Here is a 27,824-nt window from a genome sequence, read left to right as displayed (position 1 = left end):
TATTTGTATGTGTAGTTTTGTAATTTGTATGATAGTTTTGTAATTTGTATGTGTAGTTTAGTAATTTGTATTTGCTGGAATAATTATGCTAGATTCCGCTTTCAAATGCATAATACATAATATAATGTAGGTTTACAGTTTGGGTTGAGATCCCATTTTAATTATAATACCTTATATATGGTTTTGTGTTAAAAAAAACACTGTAAAACACAGACATTGATAAGATTTATTGATGATTATTTACATATGATTTACATTTAATGATAATGAAAATTATACAAAATGATGAAAAACACACTCTGTTATTACGATTTTTCCATGAAGAAAAACTGTATTATGACAAAATGAAAACATACTAATGAATGTTTTTAATGAATACAGTTCTTTATAGCCAATATTATTCAACAACAACAAATAATCTATTATCTTGGTCTAATTTTTTACAATCAATTTAAGCAGAGAAATTTATATCCTTTTAATTGACAAAGTATTTCTAACTTGAATTTGTCCACAAAACTATAAACATAATCTCCTTTCATCTATTTATTTTATCGTTAAGAACTTAGTGTCAAGAAAGTACGAGTAAATGAATTAAACCTTTCTGTTTCTTTATAACCAATCAGGCAGAAGTATATCATCAATAGTCAGACATGTATTAAAAACACTTTTTAAAAGTGTATAATCAAACATTATATATATTGTAAAATTTCAATATGTCGGTTTGTAAAACACTACTATTTTGTTACATTTTATTTTTATGTAATTCTTTTTGCCATGGATGCCATTTTTTGTTCACATATATTCCATTTTTACAATCTTTAAAACAATTAGTACTTTTGGCTTGTTGAAATCAAGTTGTAAAGCACTACCTTTGACAGAAGTCAAATAAAAAATTGTAAATAAAATGCCGACACGAATCACAACAGTCAGAATACAGTCAACATCACAGATTGATGATAAATAGTCCTTTTAAGTTCATTTCTTCTTCTTTTGTTTACTTCTGTCTATGGATGTGTCAGCTTTCCTTTTGCCACTCTGTAATGAATTCAGAAAATGTTAAAATCATTATAAGAATAAAACATACAGAACATTTTGAATTTCAGAGATCAATGATAACCAATGTAAATCAACTTATTTTCGCAGATACCTTATCTCCTTTAGCCTTTTCAAGCCCACTTCCCAGCGGTTTAATTGCGTTTTTTTCACATTTACTTGAGGGAATTATATAAGAAAGGTCCAAGTTTCAAATATTCACATTATTTTTTCTATTTATTTAAATTGAGGAAAATTAAATTGGATGAGAAAATAAGTTGATTTACAGTACATGAGTGAGTAACATGTTTTTACTTATATTTTGATTCCAGCTTGTATAACAAATACATGAAGAGCTTCATTGTGCCTTTAAAATGGAAAAAAGCAATTAAATCAGTTCTTTTGTGTCAGTTTTGTCAAATGCATGTATTTCCTGTAATGAATCAATATGCTATCTAATTAAAATATGTAGAGGGAAAGACAAATTTAAAAAGAAACAATTCATTTATGGATGTTTTTACTCCAACATTTGTTAAATAAGAAAATGCCTGTACCAAGTCAGGAATATGACAGTTAGTTTAATGTGTTTGAGCTTTTGATTTTACCATTTGTTTTGGGACTTTCCGTATGAATTTCTTGGGAGTTTAGCATTTTTGTTATCTTATTTTTTCATGGGCAGAGTGATTGCTGATTCCATTCAATAATTTTGTCACTAATGAAAATGAGTCTTACACTTCGCTCATCAAAAACTGCTATTGCTAGAAAATATTGAGAACTAATGACATGACCAAGAACACATCCATATTTTTTTTTACAATATACCAACCTTTGGTGTTCCAGATCTTGGTGTTTTCTTCTTCCTCTCTGCTTTTTCTTTTTCCTCAAGTTCCATGTTTTCTCTCTCTATCAATGTGATCAGAGTGTTGCATCTTCTTTGTAATTCCTACAACATTTCAAGTCTCGAAATGAAATATTTAATAGCTCAAAATTATAACTTTACTTCTAAGTAAAATATTATCCTCACTTTTGCAAGACTGAACATATTTTTGAACACCTACTGTTTATCTTTATGAATTTAAAGACTTTTCATTGGTCTCTGGGATCCAGACAAATGTTGATGGCACCATGCAATAAAGATTGTTGGTTTATACTTTTCCCGCCGGATCTATTTTTTTTATGGTTAGTGTGCTTAAACAAGGTTAACAAAAATGCTAAACCTTCTCCCTCTGTATACAGTTACTAAAATATGAGTTAACCATACAAAATGAAAACTACTGACAAATTTTCTGGACTTCAGACAGACACACATGCACTTGTAGCATGCTCCAACTAGATTTTTGAGCTGTCACTCAGATCTCTTCCCTTTTAAACAGCAAACTTGAAATCAGTGCATTCTATATAAACTCACCATAGCTGTTCTAGACTTGATAAACCAATCAAATCTGAATTGTGGAGCTTGTCTGACAGCTGTTCGTAACTCATCGTACACATTTTCTTTATCGAAACCTAACTTGTGTAACATACATATAAGGAATCGGTCTTCCTCCTCTGTGTAGTTCTTGCCTTTGTTTGTACCATACTGTATTCTTAGTTGATGGAATGGTGCTCTGTATCTTGCTAACTGTAAACATAAATGTTCATTATAAGGAGCATTTACTCTTCTACATGTAGTATTAATAGGTTGTGAACTCATGCTGAAAATGGTTAATTAAATTTTTTTCATTTAAAAAAAACCCATTATGTAACTTTTTGTAATAATTTATTTCAAAGTCAAGTCAGAATATGACTTAAAGAACTGGGACAATTGCATATCAAAATGAAAAGTTTATTGCCAGGCCGACTATTTGAACACATTTAGCATAATATATGTCTCTAGACAGTTTATCATTTTTCTACTATGGAACATTGCTTTTGTCCAAAACACAACATATTTTTTCTTAAAAATTATAAATATTTGACCACAACTTGATTGTAGTCTATAGACACCCTTAGTATGGCCTGGCATTATACATTACATAAATTTTTTAAAAATTAAAATTGTTTTTTTTTTTAATTTGCCAGTCATTTCAGTTATGGTCTCTGAACACCCTGTAGACAGCCTCATTCTGGTTTACATTCTTATATTTACCTTACAATCCAATGCTCGTTTTATACTGATACGTCTTTGTATTTTAGATTCTCCTCTTTCAATCTGAGCCATAATTTTCTCAATATCTTGTAACTCGTTACATCTTTCCCAGAACACTCTGGCATACTCCATTACCTAAAAGAGATAAAGAATGTGTTAGTCTTACAAAGGCAGCCTACTATTATTTGTAATCATTATACCTTCAAATGAGCTGGGTCGGAAAGAATACAAAAGTATGCAAATGAAATCTCTACAGAAATATTATAACGGTTTGAAAATTGAACTATTTTTAGAACCCTACAAAACTGACCGTAATTAATCTTTCATTTCTTATATGAATGTTCTGTAATCAAACATATCTTATACATGTACATGTAGACATACACTTGGGTAAGACTGATTTCTATCCAAAGAAGTTCAAATGTTGAAGTTCATGTTTTGGTATGTAGGTGCATATCTTCCAGTTGGAAAAAGCCATATAATAAGGTAAGAATGACCTGGATAGCAAACAAAAGTGATCCTCATATGTGGCTTCAGCAATTTATGGCTATACAATGTTACAACAAGTAGAATTAGAACAGCTGCTCACTAATTATAACCCTCATAAAAGGTATCAGCTAGCAGAATGCAATTTTTTATTGTTGGGATATTCACACAGTCACATTTTCTTATTAATCATGTTAATAAAAACCTTGGAATAATTTCTGAATTTCAGGTATTTATTTGATTATGCATCTTAAAATTCAGGAACAAAGAAGGTTAATAATCAAGCCCTGTAGATTCTTGGTTGAAAAATTAAAGATCCTACCTCTTCAGCAGTCTTTCCTTCCACATCTCTCGATATACTGTCCAAGTCATCTCTTCCATACTTTTCATTGGCCTTGATAAACTGGTTAAAGTCTCTCTTACTCCAATTAGTAAAGCCCTACAAAAACATTGCAATTTGTATTCAGATTAATGTTTTAAAAAACTTCATCCATACAAATTTTATAAATGTATGCAAAAGAATGTTGTTTTCATTTCAATTGTAAAATTTGACTTCAGTACATAGTTGAGGCAATTCCATTAAAATGCATGTGAAAAGGTAGGAAGGCAGTTTAATTTATGGAATGTGGATCATGGGTCTATTTTTTTTCAGTATGTGTCTTTTACCATTATGCAAAATTATCAAGAAAGGTTCTTGGTTGTAGTGATATTTTGAAAGTCTATAGATTCCTGCCCTCCCACATACATATTAATGGAATAGCCCTTACTGTTTCCTACCCTCCCACATACATATTAATGGAATAGACCTTACTGTTTTCTATCACCTCATTTGAATATATTATATATGATTATTTCTCATTCATATTGTACACTTTATTAATGTTAGTAAGAATATACTTAGAATGCTGCATATAGTTTAAAACACAATGATTAGAAATTCAATGAGCTTCCCATAAAAGGGTTTACAGTTTTGCTTACAAAAGATTTTATTACATATTTCATCTTTCATAATATAAAGTGATCAAACCTGTTGTAATAAATCTTCTTTTTCAGCAGTCTCTTCCTCCGTCAGGACATCAGAATTGTCTATCTTACCCTGTTCTTCTTTCCTTACTCTCTCTGCATCAGAGCCCAAATCTGGATTCTTTGGGACCTGTTAAAAAAAAAGTTATAATGAATAAGCTTTCTGTGAACTCTTCTGTTAAGGTATAAGGAAACATATGCTGAATGAAGGACTAAATTATTTGAAATCCATCCTTAAAATTATAAAAGACAAAGTAAGTCCTGAGTAAAAAATCATTTTTCAATGTTAAGACTATTTTGAAAATTTGCTAAAAAATTCAAAGAAAAACATGGAAATATTGTTTTTTCATCCCTCAAAAATTAGGTTGACTATTGCATTTATACTTAATTTAATAGTCTCAAAGATATGTCACATTCATATTCAGGGCAGTAGCAATTTACTGTCATATAGATAAACCCTATTGTCAAATTGACATTTATGCACAGTAACTTTTTTTATATAAAACTTTGCTCAAACATCTACCGTTGAGACAAGTAACTCAGCCAAGACCCATTATTCTGAGGCCAAAAACTGCATATAATTGTTTCCTTTCTAAGCATATATTTATTCTTGTCATCAAGGTATTTACCCTATAACTGATTGATTTTCTGAAAAAGTATATTTCTTGATCCAACAGTTCAAACAATCGTGGAGGGAAGAACTGGAAGTCCTGCACATTTGGTTGTTTTGGTGGTCTAGGAGCCTGAAAAATAAACATATTATATAAAACTTAAGTCAGCTCATTAATCATCAATCATGTTGTAATTAAAAGCTCTTGCATATTCAAAATAACTATCCCCACAACAAGCGCTGGTAACTTATACACAAATGATAATATCACTAAAAAACATTTGTTTAGTAGAAACTGTTATTCAAAATATTTTATACTTTGTTTTGATGTGTATTTTCAATGTTGTAATAGTCAGTTGTTAAGAAACCGGAACCACACATAAATTTTCATTTGGCCTAATAAACAAATGTACTATTTCATCAGTTAATAAGGCAAATTGAGAATGGAAATGGAATCAAGTACTGTAAATTAAGAAATTTTTGCATGCATTTATTATTGCGATTTTGTCATTTTAGACTAAAATGAGATTTTTAAGTTTGCGATATTAAGAAAAATCCTGTTTAATTCATGTGATAAATTTCAAATTGCGAGTTTACATTATTGCAATTATAACCCTGTCACATTTTTAGCAATAATAAAAACATCGCAATAATTTCTGAATTTACAGTACCAAAAACCTTTAAATAGATACCAGGCCTTGCGGTCATAAAACTTTAGAACAGGATTTTTGTACTCAGACTCAAGAATTAACCAATCAAAATGCTGGATTTCACGTTTCGAGCATGATTTTTGTGCTCCCAGCACTGAGCAAAGTTTTATGACTTCAACCCCAGATAGAAAGGATGAACCAACTTAACAACTGACACACAGACCAGAAAACATAAAAGCCCCACCACTTAAGTAATGATATCAATCTAACATCTCTTAATTTAACTAACCTTTGGTGCTTTAGGTTCACTGACACGTAGAGCCTCCCTAAAATAGGCATCCACAGCATAATTGGCTTTCCTCTCACGTTTGGGTGGCTCGATCCACATCCCCATGCCACCTTTACCGTGTTTGTCTCGATAATCTTCACCTTCAAACTGGTACACACTGTTATCTCCTGTGTCTAGAGTAAACCCACGTAAACTGCTCTCTCCAAGCTTGTCTAATTTCTGTTTGATTTCTTCTGTCTAAAAATGCAATATGTTCAAGTTAGGTTTTTTTTCATAGTTGACAGATTCTTATTTGAAGAGGCCAAGTGAGGTTTGGTTATAAATATATTTTTTTAGAAAGATGAAAATGACTGCATTCAGAACCTAAAATAAGTGCTTATAATGAAATTGTTCTGTTGTTTAATTTTACAAAACTTATTTGTTTCAGATGTATCAAAGTGTGAAATCTAAATACATTAAAATCATAAATTTTCAGGGACAAACTTCTTTTCTTTGAAAATTGTTTTAAGTAGTGAATTTCTAAAGCTAACTTTGAAGGATGACATTAAGTACATTAAAGCTTTAATATTACAAATATTCCAGGTTTTTTTTTAAACTGACCTTAATTTCATATACTGTATACTTTTTGCAGTCTGAAAATTTGGTATATTTAGCAGAAAACCTTTATAACAGAGGACTTTGAAAGGATAGAATTTAAAACATAAAAAATCCTAATTTTAAAAATACCTTTTTCTCAGATTCTTCCATAATTCTATCAATGTCATCATCTGTAATTTCTGATTCTTTCGATGCAAAGACATGACTGGCTCCATGTCTGATCATGTTCAGCACTTCATCCTTCCCAAGTTTAGCAGACGCACTATCCTGCAATCTCCCTGATTACCAATAAAAAAAAAGGATCAAGTCATATCTCAAATGGCCAGGTTGGGCTGAATGTTTCTTAAAGAAAGGCCAATAATGGTCTATCCTTTAAATTGAAATATATGAAAATAGAATTTTTTAAAAGTGTTAAAATTATTTTTACTAACAACTCCATAATGGAAAATGCAATTTAACATCAAGTTTTTTTTAAAACTTAATGTGAAGTTCTAAAGATCTTGGTTGAAACTCAGAAAAATGGTACCATGTAATTTGTTGGAAATGACTTACTGTCGATTCATTTATATTCATTGGGTATCAATTTTTGTAGATTTCGTGGGTAAAGAAGAACAAAGAATTTAAATGTTCAATGAATTATTAAAGGAATGTATGCAAACCTGGCCTAAACCGCAAAAAATATTTTTTCTATGAATATGCAAGTTATCCTAAAACCACCAAAAATTGGTACCCATGAAGGTAAATGAATCAAACGTAAATCACCTGACTTGTAAAGTAGTTTTAAAGTACAGATAATGCCGTCAGAACTGACCATCTGGAAATATGGCCATGGGCTGTTTTCTGTTCTTTTGTCAGGTTGTTGTCCCTTTGACACATTCCCAATTTCCATTCTCAATTTCATATCCCAATATTTCACACATTTTACTGAAAATATCTATTTACCTTGCTGAATAACAACATTATCAAGCCTCAATTTCATCTCAGCTCTCTCTACAATTCTTTCTTCCACAGAGTTTTCTACAATAAATCTGAAAACTCTGACTTGTTTCTGCTGTCCAATACGATGGGCTCTGTCCTAAAAAGTAAAGTGAAAACTAAAATGCCTCCTTGAAAAATAGTGGTTCCCTGAGGGCAGTACGCCATTGCAATTTTTCTGGAATAGCCCTTAAAAAAGTTTACACATACATGTATTACTGAAGTAAAATATGTATATATGTCTGCCTTAAAACATATACCTTTGATCTTGAAATATTGAAATTCAAGTTGTATTTGATGATAATACATAACATATATAAAAGGTGGAGGATGAACACGGATGCGGCAACTTTCATTTGTGACCAAAACCATCTGAAAAGTGACATTTTTTGGCATATTTGATAGATTTTTCATATTTAAGCTAGAATTGTAGCATTTTGAATCAGTCAATCAGTTCAAATCTTTCACATAAACTAATTGTATCAACTGAAATAGACACTTGCTTAAAAAGTGTCCATTCGTCAGATGAACCTAAAATTTCAGGGCCAAAATTGGCCCTTACAGGACCTACTCCTTTGATTGCTAGCCCCCACTTTTCTTTTCATAATTTTAGTAAATATAGTTTACAAAGCCATTTTTGAAATTCTTCTAAAATCCTTATCATCTTTTAATTCTTTTTGAAATAAAAAATGTTTTAATTGTAAGAAAAATCTAAAGACAATCATTTCCCCCCAAATTTTCAATGGCTTTGTCTAGAAAACAAGCACATTGACCCTTCATTTTTTCCTGCTTTTCTGGTTCCTTTATTCATATACTATCAATCTATAACATTCTTTGAAAAAAGTTGTAATTTTGAAACAGAATAGCGGACATCCTTCACGGAACAACCTTTTGTAAATACCAGAAAAACTCCATGACATCCTTCAAGGAATAACTTTTTGTAAATACCAGAAAAACTCCATGAGATCCTTCAAGGAACAACCTTTTGTAAATACCAGAAAAACTCCATGGCATCCTTCAAGGAACAACCTTTTGTAAATACCAGAAAAACTCCATGACATCCTTCAAGGAACAACCTTTTGTAAATTCCAGAAAAACTCCATGACAGCCTTCAAGGAACCTTTTGTAAATACCAGAAAAACTCCATGACATCCTTCAAGGAACCTTTTGTTAATACCAGAAAAACTCCATGACATCCTTCAAGGAACAACCTTTTGTAAATACCAGAAAAACTCCATATCAATACATTGTACTTACCATAGCCTGTAGATCAACTTGTGGATTCCAATCGGAGTCATATATAACTACTATATCTGCTGTGGCCAGATTGATACCCAATCCACCAGCTCTTGTACTCAACATGAACACGAACTTTGAACTTCCTGGAGCATTAAATTCGTTGATAGAATTCTACAAATGTATGTATGGAAAAAAATTAAATAGTTTTTATTATACTGAAAAATTGATCTAATTTAAGAAAAGAGAGTGCATGCATGTAATATTTTTGTACTTCAAACAAGAAATCCAGCAGCAAACAAAACGCAAATTCAGGACGACAACATGTTAATATGGTAAAAAGGAAGTTATGAGAATAAATATATAATAATATGCATGATATGGTTAACATGATATTGTAACATAAAGAAGGCAAAAATAACATTACACAGAATAGCAGGTTTACATAGTTGTGTTAGTGTCTCATTGATATAAATCTAACATCTATTTAGTTTCACCTATTGATTATTCTTTCCTCTTCTTAAATTCAAAAGGCTCATCTGAGTGTCTGTGAATTACACAATTAACAACAGTATCTTTTGACATCAGACTCGGACTTCTCTTGAACTTGAACCTCTGCGTATTGTTATGCGTTTACTTTTCTTCATTTGTTAGGTATAGGGGAGGGTTGAGATCTTATAAACATGTTTAACCCCTCCGCAATTTTGTGCCTGTCCCAAGACAGGAGCCTCTGGCCTTTGTTAGTCTTGTATGATTTCTTGTGTATAATTGGGAGTTTAGTATGACGTCCATTATCACTGTACTAGTATAAAATTGAGAATGGAAATGTATACACATTTTTTAGGGGCCAGCTGAAGGACACCTACAGGTGCTGGAATTCTTGCTACATTGAAGACCCATTGGTGGTCTTCGGCTCTTGTCTGCTCTATGGTTGGGTTGTTGTCACTTTGACACATTCACAATTTCCTTTCTCAATTTTATAAAAAGTGCAACAATATACAATTATGGCCCGTTGAAGAGGTGAATATCCAAAATTGTAAACACGAGAAGGTTATTTCATTGAGGGCGCAGCCCGAAGTGAAATAACTTTTGAGGGTTGACAATTTTGGATATTCATCGATTCTAAGGGGCCACAATTGTTTTATTATACCGAACTAACAGTGGAAGTGCATTTCGAACACTTGCAAGTCTATATTTTTAACATAACACACAGACTGACGTTTGAAAATACATTTGTGTTCGATTTTCTCGAATATACAACAAAAGTAGAATCTTTTTGTAAAATGTTGATGGCCCTGAAAAGGACCGTTTATAAGAGACATCATCGTCTGCTGCCACTCTCAGCTCTATTTATGTTCAATGCCGTATTTCCTCGTCTCTCGATGGGCTTCCAGTGTAACGTGAACGCTGCCATTTTGTTTATTTACGTTTGTGACGTCATTTTTATGGGAGGTAACTCAAGTACAAATAAACAAACTCAAAAGGTTATTCACCAGTGAATAATAGGGTTATTCACCGCTGGTGTAAATTCTTTAGGGTTATTCGTCCTTCCTTGCAATTGAATGAAAATTAACTGAATTATTCCATGTCACGTGATTATGTTTCACCCAATAGAATTGTTTGACATATACGTAAGGTATAATAATTTTTCTTGTTCTCTCATTCATAAAGTTATGCAAAGAAATATTTTTTCGTAAAGTAATAATTTTTTTTACCGTTCTGTCATCATGAGGAGTACTTCCATCCAGTCTGCAGTAGTCGTATCCCTGCCAGAAACAATAATCTTCTAATATATCTAACTGTCGGGTCATCTGACTGAAGATCAATACACGAGATCCTGAATAACAAGAGATAAAAGTTTAATATTTTCCAGGCCAAAACAAAATATGCATCTTTTATATAATATGGGGCCAGCAGAAGCTCACCTCACTGTGTTGATAGACCCGTTGGTGACCTTATGCTGTTTACTGCTTTTGTTCAGTTTGTTGTCTCCTTGCACATTCCCCGTTTCCATTCTCATTCTTATGTCTTTAGTTTCCTTTATACCAAAATTAATAAATCAGTAGGTCAGAAGTTTTTATTTGTAATGGGGTCCAAATCTGGAAGTTTCGCTTTTTGACTAAGTTTTGTTTAAGCCATATGTATTCCAGTGTTCTCCCCAGGGCACTATGGTACTCTTAAAGTATATAAAGGGGTCCAATTGCAATATTTTGAGAAAACCAGTGATGCTTTTCGAAAATTCTGTTAAGAAATAACTTTTTACCATTTATGTCGGGTATCTTGATAAAATAAGTAAGAAGTTGAAATAACTAATATGTGGAAGAAAAGATTTTTAAATAAGGGGTGGTGTTAAAAAAAGTGGTATTGTGCACTAAAAATAATCTGTATTTTCTGTATCCTACCATTTTCCTTCAGCCTGGGTAACAGTTTGTGTAAGATCACCATTTTACCACTGTTTTCTACTAAGTGCATATCAGTGGTGTAGGGTGGACCTGCAAAAAATAAATATGTTTTATCATACTGAAAGACAATGTAAATATCTAACAAGAGTGCACACACTGAAATGTCTCGCCTTCTTTACTAATCATTGATATTATGTTGATAGTCCTAAGTATAAAGCTTTATTACAACTGTCACATAAACTTAACATTAACAAAGATAGCTAAACAAAGACCAATGAACCATGAAAATGAGGTCAAGGTCAGATGAACCATGCCAGGCAGACATGTACAGCTAACAAAGCTTCCATACAACAAATATAGTTGACCTACTACTTATAGTTTAAGACCAAAACACAAAAACTTAACACTGTGCAATTGAGGTCATGGTCAAATAAAACCTGTGGGACTGACATATAGATCATAATATATTTCCATACACCAAATATAGTTGACCTTTGGCATATATAATATTAGATAAAAAGACCAAAACTTAAAAACTTAACTTTGACCACTGAACCATGAAAATGAGGTCATGGTCAGATGACATCTGCCCGCGAGAAATGTACACCTTACAATCATTCCATACAACAAATATAGTAGACCTATTGCATAAAGTATGAGAAAAACAGACCAAAACATAAAAACTTAACTATAACCACTGAACCATGAAAATGAGGTCAAGGTCAGATGACACCTGCCAGTTGGACATGTACACCTTCCAGTCCTTCCATACACCAAATATACTAGCCCTATTGCTTATAGTATCTGAGATATGGACTTGACCACCAAAACTTAACCTTGTTCACTGATCCATGAAATGAGGTCAAGGTCAAGTGAAAACTGTCTGACAGGCATGAGGACCCTGCAAGGTACGCACATACCAAATATAGTTATCCTATTACTTATAATAAGAGAGAATTCAACATTACAAAAATTCTGAACTTTTTTTTCAAGTGGTCACTGAACCATGAAAATGAGGTCAAGGACATTGGACATGTGACTGACGGAAACTTCGTAACATGAGGCATCTATATACAAAGTATGAAGCATCCAGGTCTTTCACCTTCTAAAATATAAACCTTTTAAGACGTTAGCTAACGCCGCCGCCGCCGGATCACTATCCCTATGTCGAGCTTTCTGCAACAAAAGTTGCAGGCTCCACAAAAACTATTATAAAACTGACAAAAATGAAATTAATTATTAAGATTATAACACAATGTTGACAGCTGTTTCACTATTTTTTAAATATTAACTTATGATTTCTGTTTGCTGTGTTCACAATATAATAGTATTGTCTATACAAAGGAATTATATGCAATCGTCATACAAGTGAGAGGTTAAGCTAGCTTTAAGACCAGGTTTAATCCATAAGTTTTTGAATAATTGATCTTGGTATTCAAACAGTCAACTCACTCATAAAAAGGAACTCAATAAGTAGTCAAACGAGAGTATTGCAAACATGAACACATTTTCTTCTAAACAGCTACATGTATGTAATCTTGTCTATCTATGGACTTTTCTGAGAATGAATTGTTTAATGGAAAGGAGGGGGGGGGGATCTTTTATTAAAATTTGATGATCGGTGGTTATATTGCTTGAACATTTATATGAAATGTCCAACTAAAAATTTATGCATGGTGGGGTCATATAAATATTCCTTCAGACCTCCCCCCTCCTCAATCAGGTCTATCCAATCAAATCATACAGGGTACCCAGAGAAGGCACTTTAAAAATGAGGTAACAATCTATAGAGGCAAGCTTATAATATTGCCTACATTTATAATGTACACGATATTCAAAAAGTCTTAATAGTCTTGTTTTCCATAATTGATCCTGTAATTAGAGATCTCTTTTCTAGTTGCCTCCCTTAGGAGGGACATATTTTTTTTTTATTAACAATGGAAAGCTGGCAGAAATAGCAAATTTTTCTGAGCTTCATGTGTGTAACCTTCAAGTGTTTCTAATCTATTAATAACATTATATTTATTATTTAAACAAAGCTGCATACTTTTTTGATAACTAATGTTATTTTCACTAAAATTTGTAAAAACGCCTATATATCACTTTCAACTTTATATCATTATTTATATGTGCAAGTCTTCGTCAATTATGCTAATTTTTGCAATTTCAAAATTCTACTGCCTTATGGGTATCTTGTATATATTTATGAATTAGCCCTCAGACCAAAATTTTTATAGCAAGTAGTGTTAAAATCAAACCTGGTTCTGCACCATCGAACAGATATGGATGATTACAGCACTTTCTCAGCTGCATAAGTATGTTTAGTAATCTCATCTTGTCAGATTTTCCTGCTCCGTTCACAACATCAATGTCCTTCATTAAAATCTTGGTGTACCTGAAAATTAAAATTGAATGCTTAAATGTTTACAATCATATATATGTCAGATGTTTCTAAAATTTCAATCCTGGTGTCTATGATGAGTTTATGTAATATGAAAATTAATGATCGAGAGGACAAAATTTATGACTTGAAAATTTAGGACTGCTAGGAAAATGCCTATTTGGTGAACTTTTTATGGCATAATAGCAGCACTATTTACTTTGGTATTCAACTGAATTTGATAGCAGAAAGGATGAAAGAATTTGAACTAGTGCCACCTTTTATGCCACCCAAAACGTTATGTGGCACACAATACATACTACACCAGGATCCACTGGAGGGGTCACCAAATCATAAACACTATCATCTAACCAATATTAGTGGATTGAGAAAAACTTGCATTTTCCTTGACATTAAAGGAGTAGGTCCTGTAACGGCCGATTTTGGCCTCAAATTTCAAGTTCATCTGACGAAAGATTTTAGACACCTTTTAAACACTAAAGTGTCTATTTCAATTGATTCAATAAGTTTATGTGAAAGATTTAAACTAATTTACTCTGACATTAAAAACGCTCTGATTTTAGCTTGAATATGAAAAATCTATCAAATATGCCCAAAAATATCACTTTTCAGATGGCTTTTGTCAAAAATGAAAGTGGCTGCATCCATGTTCATCCACAACCTTTATATATGTTATATATTATCATAAAATACAAATTACATTTCAATATTAAGAATGAACACGAATGCAGCCACTTTCATTTAAGACGGAAACCGTCTAATATTTAACAAAAATGCTAAAATTGTGAAGATTTCAATAATTTAGCATGACTTAATGATGCTAGTACCCTATATATGTGCATTGTAACAGTCCATATTTATGTAGCAGAAGCATAATAACTAAAAGTTTACATTTTAACAATTTTTTAAAACTGCTATATTTTGGGGTCAAAAAGGGGGCTTACTGAACCTTCTCCTTTCATGGTTTTGGAAATGTCTGCATATATTCCTTATGTAAATTTGTAATTCGATGAATATTTAAAATGTGGTTCCCCTGTTCCCATATCATGAAATCTTTGAAAATTGGTATCCAAAGAATATTAATGTATCCGTATTATCGCTATTTTGGGAATTTTTCCTCTGATCTTTTTTAGTGGTAATTTTTAATATCATGCTACTCGCTTGAGATGGGAAATTATAGCTAGAAACTAAGCAGGCACGTGGCGTTGCTAACAAAATTGACATGAAAGTGACACGCGTCATAGGTAAAATAGCGATAAACAGATTATCATCGGTCATCTCACCTTGACTGCCTTACTCGCTTTCGCTGTCCCAGCTCAAGCGAGAAAATCAATCTTGTAGAGATGATCAACGATAATCTATAACTGTTAAATGCAAATGAGCTTAACTTGTCTTGTACGAGTTGCTTAAACTAACACATAACAGACAACAGATGCTTAATGTTAATGACCAAAATTTTGTGCCAGTAAATATGATATTACCATTCTCTCTGCATTTTACTAAGTCCAATAAATACTTTTGTTTCTTTCTTCGGAAGTAGTTTTTTCTCAACATCAGACTTAATTCTTCTCAATAAAAATGGTCTCAAAACCTGTAAACAAAAAATTTGTATCGACTTGTACCATTAAAACACATATAACTTTTAAAGCCCAAGAAAATTGATTTTTTTTTATTATAATTCATGAAAATTTCAAAAGATTTATTACGTTTGAAAAAAGTATGAGAGATACATTATATGGTGGTATTTATGAAAGTGTTAATGTTTTTTTTTGTTGAAAATTTAAATCATACAATGAAATTTTTCAGGTGATTAAAATATTTCTTTGTTTGAAAAATTAAAGTATGCATTAATTCATTTCACCTTCAATCTTTTTATTGCATGAAGCCAAATTTAAAGAATGTTTGTTTCCCTCCCCCAAATCTACCCTTTGAAGGGAAGGGAAACACACATATTTTTATTTTTGCCTGACAGTATTAAACATAGTACACATATTTCAAATGATTGTGATTAGACTAAGACCAACAATTTGTTGAATGTTCCTCTGTTTCACAAAAAATATTCCAAATAAGATTAAGCAAATACCCCCAAAATAGTTTTTAGATCTGATCTTACTTCATGTAAACGTGATACTAATTCATTGTCTCCACCCAGACAGTCTTTAGCACAGAACCAAGAATCAAAATCATCTGCTGAATTGAAAACATCAGGCAACAGGAAATTCAACAAGGCCCATAACTCATGTAAATTATTTTGTAGAGGTGTTCCTGTCAACAGTAGTCTGTTTGCTGATTTAAATTCTCTCACAATCTCTGACAGCTGAAAAGGAAACAGTCATAGAATGATGCATTGTGGGACACTACTATTTTAAACATTTAATTAGTCCAGATGTGATACAAGTTTAAACCATTTTGATTGTTCCAGATGTAATTAATGTGTTGGCTCACAATGGTGATGTGTTTTTGACCACTTATTCCATAGATAAATACTTGGGCTGTTATCTGCTTTTTGGTCAGGTTGTGGCTCTTTGGCATATTCCCCATTTCTGCTCTCAATTTTATAAGAACTTGACATCATATCTGTCAGGAGAGAATTTCAACATGAGACTCTTAGAGGGTTACTCATGTTTTACTGCCTCTGAAATCCACCTTATCAGAAGCAACCAGATGCTCCGCAGGGCGTAGCTTTATACGACCGCAAAGGTTGAACCCTGAACGGTTGGGGCAAGTATGGACACAACATTCAAGCTGGATTCAGCTCTAAATTTGGATTGTGATTAAATAGTTGACACAGCATAGGTTTCTGACACAGAATGAATGTGTTCTAATGAACTTAAAATTTTTGTTTTCTCTTAGAGCAATTCACTATGTTGTTGAATATTAATCCTCTCAAAAAAATGTTTGAAGAAATTTTCTTTTTTATTTATGAAATTTCAAATGAGAAAAATTGAACCCAATTTTTTTAATCACATCCCCCTTTCCCTTATTCCAAAACTAATCTCAATTAAAATTTCTAATGGAGTTTGCAACAATAACTACTCATTTAAATACATCATAAAATATTAAGATGTAAAAAAACTGCTTGTTATCACTGAATGGTAAAGATTATTTTAATTTATCAGTTGGTAGTAAAAAGTGAATATACATTGTATATTGTATATAACAAAGATTTAAGTTGATTCTGGACAAAGAAAGATGACTCCAATTAAAAAAAAATCTTGCTATTGCACAATATTTTGCAATTAGATATTTCTTGCTTACTATTCTGGACAAAGAAAGATAACTCTAATTAAAAAAAAATTTGCTATTTCACAATATTGTGCAATTAGATATTTCTTGCCATTGCGCAATACTGTGCAATTGAAAAGACTTGCTATTGCACAATACTTAATATAATAATTTTAGATCCTGATTTGGACCAACTTGAAAACTGGGCCCATAATAAAAAATCTAAGTACATTTTTGGATTCAGCATATCAAAGAACCCCAAGATTTCAATTTTTGTTAAAATCAGACTAAGTTTAATTTTGGACCCTTTGGACTTTAGTGTAGACATATTTGAAAACAGGACCAAAAATGAAGAATCTACATACACAGTTAGATTTGGTATATCAAAGAACTCAATTTATTCAATTTTTGATGAAATCAAACAAAGTTTAATTTTGGACCCCGATTTGGACCAACTTGAAAACTGGGCCAATAATCAAGAATCTAAGTACATTTTTAGATTCAGCATATCAAAGAACCTAACTGATTCATTTTTTTGTCAAAATCAAACTAAGTTTAATTTTGGACCCTTTGGACCTTAATGTAGACCAATTTGAAAACGGGACCAAAAGTTAAGAATCTACATTCACAGTCATGACAGTTAGATTCGGCATATCAAAGAACCCCAATTATTCAATTTTGATGAAATCAAACAAAGTTTAATTTTGGACCCTTTGGGCCCCTTATTCTGTTGGGACCAAAACTCCCAAAATCAATACCAACCTTCCTTTTATGGTCATAAACCTTGTGTTTAAATTTCATAGATTTCTATTTACTTATACTAACGTTATGGTGCGAAAACCAAGAAAAATGCTTATTTGGGTCCCTTTTTGGCCCCTAATTCCAAAACTGTTGGGACCTTAACTTCCAAAATCAATACCAACCTTCCTTTTGTAGTCATTAACATTGTGTTTAAATTTCATGGATTTCTATTTACTTAAACTAAAGTTATTGTGCGAAAACCAAGAATAATGCTTATTTGGGCCCTTTTTTGGCCCCTAATTCCTAAACTATTGAAACCAAAACTCCCAAAATCAATCCCAACCGTTCTTTTGTGGTCATAAACCTTGTGTCAAAATTTCATAGATTTCTATTAACTTAAACTAAAGTTATAGTGCGAAAAACCAAGAAAATGCTTATTTGGGCCCTTTTTGGCCCCTAATTCCTAAAATTGTTGGGACCAAAACTCTCAAAATCAATACCAACCTTCCTTTTGTGGTCATAAACCTTGTGTTAAAATTTCATAGATTTCCATTCACTTTTACTAAAGTTAGAGTGCGAAAACTAAAAGTATTCGGACGACGACGACGACGCAGACGACGACGCCAACGTGATAGCAATATACGACGAAAAAATTTTCAAATTTTGTGGTCGTATAAAAACAAAGATAAATATTTGTCATTTCTTTGTTCTTTCCATCACTGAGCGCTACTGTCTAAATTGTACAGCTAATAAAGTTGAGAATAAGTGTCAATTCTTAATTAAATGCTCATTATATAATAATTTTAAAGAGATGACCTCTTTCAGTAAAATTCTAGCACTTGTTAGAATTTTAATGATTTAGATTGTTCCAAATGTGTATTGATGTTAGTACTAAAAAACTTAACTGTAATGGAAAAAATTGGTGATTTTATTGGTAGTTCTTTTTTCAGGTTTTCATACTGTTATTTAAAATTTATTATAAATGTGTTTGTTGTTTAAAATTTTAATTATGTTTTGGCTCTGATTCTGATTGAGGCTGATTATGATTATTGATAAAAATGATATATATTTTATATTGTAATGTCTTATTGTTGACTGAATTACTTCAATCATTGTAGTTGATTTATATGCTCTTTATGGGCCCTGTAATTTGGAAAATAAAATAATCTTATTCTTGTGGAAATTTGGATGAAATAGGCGACAACCATACCTTTGATTTTTCATTTTTAATTCTGTGAGCTTCATCAATCACTATGTATCGCCAGTTGAATTTTTTAAACACGGATTTTTCTCGGATACACATTTCATATGACGTAATACACACGTCCCACTCTCCTGGCATCATAACATCTCTGATAAATACACTCTAAAATTAGAAATGATGTCATTTAACACATTTATACTGACAACCTTCACTATTTCTGGGGGATTTCCCCCATGGAGGCTCCCCAAATAGAAATTTCTAAAGAGCAATTTCGTCCACAATTTTAAACAAAACAATTAATTTTACAATGGCTATATATATGCTTAGCTTGTAAGAGTATGATGAAGCCAAAAAAAAACAACATTAAAATATATGTGAAGGCCCCCTTGAAGTTCATATAAAAATATTTCAAAATGTGAGTTTAAATTATTGAATTTAAAACCCTGTCACATTTTTCACAATAATAATCAAATTGCAATAATTTCTGAATTTACAGTAAATAAATCTAGAATAACCCATACCCTTTCATCTTGGTTTCCAGTCAGACAGACAGCTGTCATTGATGGACACCATCGTTTGAATTCAGCCATCCAATTTGACAGTGTAGATTTTGGAACTATAACTAAATGTGGAGATGGTGTGTGTCTATAATGCTTCATGTATCCTAGCAATGATATAGTCTGTAGAGTTTTTCCTAAACCCTGAAAAAAATGAAGAAAAGATATACATTTCTTAGCAAAAATTTGCCCAAGTAGAGTTTTCCTAGACCCTGAAAAAAACGGAGAAAAAATAAATAAAACATTTGCATAATTTGTCCTAGTTATAATATAGTCGGTATACAATGGTATAGAAGTACTTTTCCTAGATCCTGAAAATATTAAAACAAATCATTTATTCATTTGCACCACTGTCAAAAATTTCAGTACACATCAGAAGATATTATTTCAAAGAGAGCAAAGCTGAGCTCTCTCTGTGCTTCATCTGCAATTGAATGTCACACTTAAAGTGTAAAAATGTTGACTGCGAAAAAATAATTGAATTTATTAGTATGAGAAAAATTCAAAAAATTTATTTCTTCCTTCTCATGCTATTTCTACATCATGAATATTACTTGCATCATAGATTGTATGCAAAGTTAATTCAGATTTCATAAATGTAGGTCCCAGACTTTTTTATTCAAAGATGGAATTTAGTTTCTGAAATCCAAAATTTTTGAGCAGTTCCACTCAGGACTGCAAGTTTTTAACATCAGTTTCATCACTTTACGAGGTAGAATTTTGATTTGATAAACCTAAAAGTCTTAGGACTTTTCACCTCCAATATCAATTTTCAACCCCTCCTGGTATTCAAGGGATTACTGTAAAAAATGGTAATGGAATGAACTACGAGGTGGCAAAATTTGATCTATTATTCTGCAACTCTTTTCACCAACAATTATACAACTAGATTTACCATAAAGGCGAGTTATTTTCTTGGATGTAAAATTTCACTTAATTTTCATTTAATAAGGTATACAAAATATTTTGACAGATTCGAAACATTTATCAATACCTTTGCATGTATACTTTTACATTGGTGGAATTTATTCGAACAATTTTGTTCTATCTACGAAAATTAACATCTCACAAAAATAACCCGCTATTCAGTATCTGTAAATAATAATAACGTTTACTAGATTTTATAAGTTATTGAAAGAGAGTCTTGCTTAAGTTTTACTTCTCTGACAAAATCTGCCTAGCAAAATCAACTTCAACCTACCATTTCATCAGCTAATATACCATTTATACCATGTTCATATAATGATATCATCCAGTTCAGACCTCTTATCTGGTAGTCTCTCATCTCACCTGATTTAATGTCTGAAAAAATAAAACTCGCTATGATAAATATTTTATAAATTGTTGACAATTCCCTATTCAGGGGGGTATTTGCATATTTTCCTTATACCTAACAATTAGATTACACACAATACCTTCTTCAAATTGTTTACATGATGTAGGTTCCCTATTGGCATATTCATAATATACCTATCAAGTAGATTACCCATAGTTCCTTTTTCAAATTGCTTACATGATGGATAATAAATCAGCTTAATTTAGAGTTGGCAAGATATCCAAACAGAGACAACATAATCTCTAATGAGCTTTTAACTGACATATATATGGAGATTCCCTTTTTGCATATTCATTATACCCATAGTTCCTTATTCAAATTGATTACAAGATGGAAAAATCCTATTTGAATTTATATTCAGGGTTGAGATCTCACAAAACATGTTTAACCTCACTGCCTTTTTGTGCATGACCCAAGTCCGGAGCCTTAAGTCTACTAAAGTAAGTCTTGAATTGTTTTTTTTTTTTAAATTTCAGTTCAAATATATATGTTTTATAGTTTAGTGTGAAGTCCATTTTTGGATGAACTAGTACACATTTTTGTTTAGGGGCCAATGAAACCCTGATTCCAATTGAGAGTTTTCTTAGGTCAGGTTGTTATACACATTCCTTATTTCCATTCTCAATCTTCATCATCATACCTATTCATTAGATTACCCATAATTCCTTATTCTGACCAGAACATTATTGGACTTTTTACTTTCTACCAGTAATTTGGCTTAGATTACCCATAATTCCTTGTTCCAACTACTTACAAGATGGAGATTCCTCAAATCTGACCAGAACATTATTGGACTTTTTACTTTCTGTCAGTAATTCTGCTTAGATTACCCATAATTCCTTGTTCCAACTACTTACATGATGGAGATTCCTCAAATCTAACCAGAACATTGTTGGACTTTTTACTTTCTGTCAATAATTCAGCATCCTCTTCTTCTTCCGTTCTTCTATGTCTATGACTGAAAGTAAAAACCAGATAAAAATATTTTCAATTCAAAATTTGTTACGTACAATTATTATTGTGATTTTGCCATTGCCAATCAAAAAGTGGGATAACAATAAAAGCTAGAAACAAATATATGTGTCAATTTCAGTATGTGAGTTCTTGTTATTGTCACAATTTGCAAAGATAAAAACCTCACGATTTATTTCTGAATTTGCAGTAGTTACTTCCCTTTATTAATTTAAAATAGGTAAGTGTAGTTGATTGCAATCTATTGAGGCAACCTTTTTATCTCTATGGAGAAAATGAAGTGCTATCAGTACTTAGGTTATCTGAACAGGGTCTTACTTTCTTTTCTTCTTATAATAATATATCTTTTTGGTAAATTGTAATTCTATCACAATTAAAATTACCGGAGACTTTTATTGGCGGGTTCTGTATTAAGCTTAAAATAAAATCAGAATCATTATTTAACCAATATTTGGTATAATGCGTCTTTTTTTAAAGATGAACGCTTAAAAATGTATGTATAATTATTATCAACTATGGTCATAAATGTTTTGTGCAGTTTAAGAGCTTAAGAAACTCTAGTCAACTGAAAATCCTTACTCTCCTATTGCAGATGACTTGGATTTTTCCGTAGGTTTCGCCAAAGGTCGACCTGGTTTCATTTTCAAAGGACTTGTTGGTGTTTTACTCTTCCCGACTCCGACACCAGTCTGCATAAAGTGAGCAAACAACTCAGTTTGTTTGAGCAAAAACTCAAATCTGTTGCCTTGGTCAGTAGCCTGTTTTAAAAGAAAATTATGTTAATTTTTACATGTAGTGTTATCATTTATAAGTGTTGCTTGTTTCTTCTACAGATTAGACAGCGATTTTGCTAGCGCTCATCATTTGAAAACCGTTTTTTATTTTTACGAAACGGTTTTCAAAATGACGAAAGAATTCCAAATCAATTTAGTCACTTAAATTTGGAAAGTGCAAAAATATTTTGGCATTAAATAACTAAAAATCTACTTGTCTTCATGTCTCTGACAAGTTTATGACCTTCAACTAATTAAAATTTACAAACAAGAATGTGTCCCCGGTACATGAATGCCTCATTGGCACTATCATTATCTATGTTCAGTGGACCGTGAAAATGGGGGGAAATCTCTAATTTGGCATTAAAATAAGAAAGATCATATCATAGGGAACATGTGTACTAAGTTTCAAGTTGATTGGACTTCAACTTCATCAAAAACTACCTCGATTAAAAATTTTAACATGAAGCGAGACAGATGGACAAACGGAATGACGGATGAACAGACCAGAAAACATAATGCCCGTCAGATGGATCAATAATCCTCATAAACTTCTATAATTGACCATCATAATAATCTATTGCAGTTAAATCAGTGGTTGCCCTTTAGTTTATTTTCCATACACTCTAGGTGCCCTTTATAGATTTTTGTGCGCTCTAGCCTCTAGATCATAAGATGCCCTTTTTTCAATTATGTTAACATATCCTTTTAGGGAGAAACTAAATGTTGACCTGTCATGCCTGTAGTAATGTTATAATAACTGTAACACAGTATGATATAGTATTTATAGAGTAATGTGTTTTAAATTTTACTCCTTATATATTGTAGGGTATATAATTATATGATTACATCATTGTTGAATAAACAATGATAAAGGACCCTAGATTAAGATGAAATGGACTTGTTATTATTTGATTGTCCAATATCACCTTTTACACGTATTGTTGTAATTCCTCATGTTTATTCAAACTGCTTTGATGCGTCCCTCAATTCATACCTGTCTTCATGATCAGTTGTCTTATTTTGAAGTTATCAGAATTTATTTGCTTTCGGATGAGCAAAGCCAAGGAGAACATATCAGGAGCCTGTAATTCAGTAGTTATCGTTTGTTAATGTGTTACATAATTGTTTTTCATTAATTTTTTTATATAAATAAGGCTGTTAGTTTTCTCGTTTGAATTGTTTAACAGTGTCATTTCAGGGCCTTTTATAGCTGACTATCCAGTATGGGCTTTTTTCATTGTTGAAGGACGTACGGTGACCTTAAATCATACCTGTCAACTGACCCGGATTCTGTGGGTGTGACCCGAGATTTTCACAATTCTGAGGGATCACCCGCCGGGTCATTGAAATAACCCGGAAATTCCGGAAATGACCCGATTCCACCCGTATTTCTTAGCCTTGAGATTGATTTTCTGAAGTAAATTATTCCTTTGAAATACCGGCAAATTCGTAATTCTGACATGAACATGCAGTTCATCTAGCTATGTAAACTGTCAAATTAAGTGACCCATTAAGTGCATGGCTTCACTTGACAGTTTTGGTGTCAAACACACTGCTGATTAACACCAATTACCTTAGCTTTAGGTCGTAAATAAATTGCCCTGTTGTTTTACAAAGATATTTCCCCTTATTTGTCACCATTCAAAATTATTCCTTATATTTACGTTTTATGGGTGAAAAAGATTTAAATCATAATAATATAAAATTCAAATACATATTGAAAAATAACTTTTTATTATTTTTATACCTTTATACAATTTAAAAAAAAAAGTTGCAAATTATTTTTTACATTTATACTTCCTTTAACTGTATTACTATATTTTATCATAGTCTAATTTCCTTTTCAATTGAGAGATGAATGTTCATACATGTAATACCTCTACATGGTATGTTTAAAGGCTAGTTGTCTCATTTTAAAATTACATTTGAAAAATAAATCTTAGACGATGACAAAAAGTAAAGGACATAAGACTGTGATACACAAGTTTATAAAAATCATTAAAAGTGTAATGAAATAATAATAAATAAGATTTAAAATGACTTAACCAAGTGAACATGCATTGATGTTTTGGTATCTTTGATATACATTATAAGAAAATGTACCATAAATACTGAAATTCAGCTAGAAAAAGTTTGTACGCGTTATGACCTGAGATTTGATTCTTCAAAGCAGGTCATGACCTGCATTTTCATCGTCACAGGTTGACAGGTATGCCTTTAGTTGTTAATTTCTGTGTGATTTTGGTCTCTTATGGACAGTTGTGTCATTGGCAATCATACCACATCTTCTTTTTTATATAATAATGTTTGCTCCTCTAGATCTGCATCAGGAGCATAACATTTTAGGCAATACTTACAATTTTAGCTTCAAATTGTGCATTTTCCTGAGGATTCCTCACTTTAGGTGGAGACTTAAGTAGAACTGTTGGTTCAATGGTTGGCTGAAATAGAAAATTAAATAGATTGTGTTTAATTGTACAGGCTTCAAAACATCTGACCACACAAAATACAGAAACACAATTGTACTGAGAGTGGAATTAAACACCAATCAATCACTTTTTATGATATTGATAGTAAAGGCATATGTAATTTTAAAAGTAGGGTCAGTAGGTAAGGATTTCTATTCTTATTAGCAAGGTATACATTGTACGTTATTATCTTAGTCATTAATTCTTATTGATACTTGCTTCACTTTTATCATTTTTATCCCAAAAAGTTATTATTCATCATGTTGATCATATAGATTTTAATAAAACTCCTATTGCAGGTGTTTGTCAGAATCCCCTATTTTCCAGTCAAAAAAGCACATGACTGTCAACAATCAACATATGACATGTTATAGCCAAGCTTTTATGTAGAAAGTATGGGATTTAATCATGTTTATTAGCCAATCAAAATTTGATTAATCATTGTCTCTTGTGATTATTAGGCATTGCAACCATGCATAATTTAAACTTGTAATATTCGAGTCATATTCCTTTGCCTGCAAGTAAGAATTGTAAAAATACATATCTATTTTCATTTGCAAGATGTAACACTTTTTTTTTAATCATTACATGTATTTAATTACTTTGTTTTATATTTCAAACTTAACTTATTGTTTTGAAGATGATAGAAATTAATCATCCATTTGAATATTGATTCTTCAATGTTCTTATTTGTTTTATTTGTTCAGTTTGTTTATACAAGATATTAAACATCCATTTGATGTACATATATATATTATGTAATTGATTTAATAAAATGTATTTAAAAAAAAAAGTACATGGACGATGCATTTTCACAAGTATGCCATTACATCTTTTCAAGGTACACGTTTCATCCCATGGAAGTTGCGTCCTGCATTCTATATTTAAATTTACTCAGGCCAAAAAAAATAAATTATTATATGTTTCTTGTTTATGGTTACCAGACCGACCCTATTTTGAGCGCCCACCCTAAGCCATTTTATTTCAGTTGTGAAGTGAAAAATAAACTGAACTCGTGTTAAAAGTGAAGATAGTGTTGCCTGATGCATCCCAATGTTCATAATCATGAATATGATAGCTGTTTTAAGGAAATTTGCGACTCGTGTGATTAATAAACATTTTGCCGTCATTTTTTCCCAATCAATAACAAAGGGAAATAATCCAATCATTAAAAATACGGGTAACTTCGGCCCATGGCAAGGCAGACTGCAGGAAAAAAAATAAAATGGACATACCGACCTACCTACCCTATTTATTTTGATGATGTAACCTTAAACAGATATATTTTTTTTGGCATCACAGGGGTACAATGCTTTTCTGAGTTCTCAGAAATGCAATATGGTACTGAGAACAAGGTTATACACATCAGTTTGTGATAAATCCTGGTACTATACGAATCCGGGTCCGTTCGCGCCCATTCACGTTCGCACCCACTCATGTTCGCCCCCTTTCATTTTCGCACCCTACATGTTCGCGCCCAGTTTTAATTGGTTTTGTGTTTAATAACTTTGTAATCAAGTTTTGGCAAGTAGTATTCTTATAAGTATAATTGTTTTCATGGTCTCAAAATAAAGTGAGACAGCATTTTTTTTTGTGTTGAATAAATCTTAATCATGTTTTGGATAGTGTATTGTTAAAAAAAAATATATTCCTTTCTAAATAAAGTGGGATTCTGTCAACGTTTTATTTTGTGTTGAATAACTGTTTATCATGTTTTGGTTAGTGTATTGCTATAACTTTTGTTTCATTGACTTGTTTCAAAATGAAGTGAGATTCTGACTACGTTTCCTTTTTTTTTTGTGTGTTGATTAAATTTTATCATGTATAGTAATATATAATAGTGTATTGTTTCATTATTTCAGATCAAAGGGACCAAGCTGTTAAAAACAATTATCTTTTGTGTTTTTCATTTAAAATCTTCAATCTTTTACTCATACCAAGCTATAAATACATTCAGTATTTACACGAAAGCAATTAAAAACAACAATCATGATTTTCCAATTATTCAACTCGAATTTGAATTAAAATTGGGCGCGAACGTGTAGAGTGCGAACGGACCTTGGGTGCGAACGTGCGAGGTGCGAACGTGTAGGGTGCGAAAGTATATTGGGCGCGAACGGACCTGATACCGTACTATACACTCAGTAGTTTGAGATTTGTAAAGTTTTGTAAACACAGACAGTGACACAGCCATTTTTTGTACATTTGTTTTCATGAACCCTAAACCACAAAGTATGTCATGATGTACGAGTAAAACAGTTAGGGCTTAAGAAAATTAATTGTTTGGTAATATTTCAATAACAGTTTTACGACAATTTCCCGCAAAAATGCAAATTTTTATATATCAGTTTGTTGTTAAACGTTTTCCACAATTTCTATAAGGCTAATTACAGCTAGTTCCATTGGTTCATCGTTGGTACTTTCAGCCTCTGAGTCAGACATGGTTTGTTTGGTCTATACTCAGACTAATTGCTAAAATATATGCTGTTTTCTTTGTCGTTTCGAATCACCGGCAAAATTTGCGCTTTGCCGGAAGTTAAATTCACGCTTGCGCAATTGTTATGGAAAATGCTAAAATATATCCCTTTACTCTGACCTTAGAATTAGACCCAGAATTGAACATTTGTTTTTTGGTTTATTTTTTGCTTCGCATACCTTAAAATTTAGTTATTCACAACTTTAATAGACTCGGTTGGATAAATAACTTTACAATTTA

The 27,824-nt window shown here is 31.8% G+C and overlaps 1 protein-coding gene across 1 annotated transcript; it reads right to left on the bottom strand.

The window, feature by feature from the left end:
• Window positions 1-212: 212 nt before the first annotated feature.
• LOC139486432 (SWI/SNF-related matrix-associated actin-dependent regulator of chromatin subfamily A member 5-like) lies at window positions 213-27,671 on the bottom strand. The gene is made up of 23 exons (XM_071271309.1): window positions 27,500-27,671; window positions 24,998-25,081; window positions 22,444-22,622; window positions 21,750-21,850; window positions 20,758-20,858; window positions 19,521-19,700; window positions 19,006-19,161; window positions 15,943-16,146; window positions 15,311-15,420; window positions 13,687-13,823; window positions 11,429-11,518; window positions 10,742-10,863; window positions 9,048-9,200; window positions 7,758-7,890; window positions 6,945-7,093; window positions 6,219-6,455; window positions 5,299-5,412; window positions 4,674-4,799; window positions 3,969-4,085; window positions 3,161-3,295; window positions 2,441-2,653; window positions 1,859-1,975; window positions 213-1,035 (listed from the first exon to the last, which is right to left on the bottom strand). Exons 1-23 carry the CDS (start codon window positions 27,548-27,550, stop codon window positions 976-978), a joined length of 3,069 nt encoding a protein of 1,022 aa, XP_071127410.1. The 5' UTR covers window positions 27,551-27,671; the 3' UTR covers window positions 213-975.
• Between the last annotated feature and the right edge of the window lie 153 nt (window positions 27,672-27,824).

Source organism: Mytilus edulis, chromosome 8, assembly GCF_963676685.1.
Source record: "Mytilus edulis chromosome 8, xbMytEdul2.2, whole genome shotgun sequence".
In the NCBI taxonomy this organism is placed as follows: Eukaryota; Metazoa; Mollusca; class Bivalvia; order Mytilida; family Mytilidae; genus Mytilus; species Mytilus edulis.
This window is presented reverse-complemented; position numbering and strand designations above follow the sequence as displayed.

Bases quoted from the DNA above. Each gene is read 5' to 3' on its own strand.
- LOC139486432 (XM_071271309.1), bottom strand. From the start codon at position 27,550: ATGTCTGACTCAGAGGCTGAAAGTACCAACGATGAACCAATGGAACTA. The intron at 11,519-13,686 runs GTTTGATTTTAA...TATTTTTTGCAG, and splicing joins GTTCGATGGTGCAGAACCAG to GTCCACCCTACACCACTGAT. The intron at 1,976-2,440 runs GTGAGTTTATAT...GAAATGTTGTAG, and splicing joins TCAAGTCTAGAACAGCTATG to GAATTACAAAGAAGATGCAA.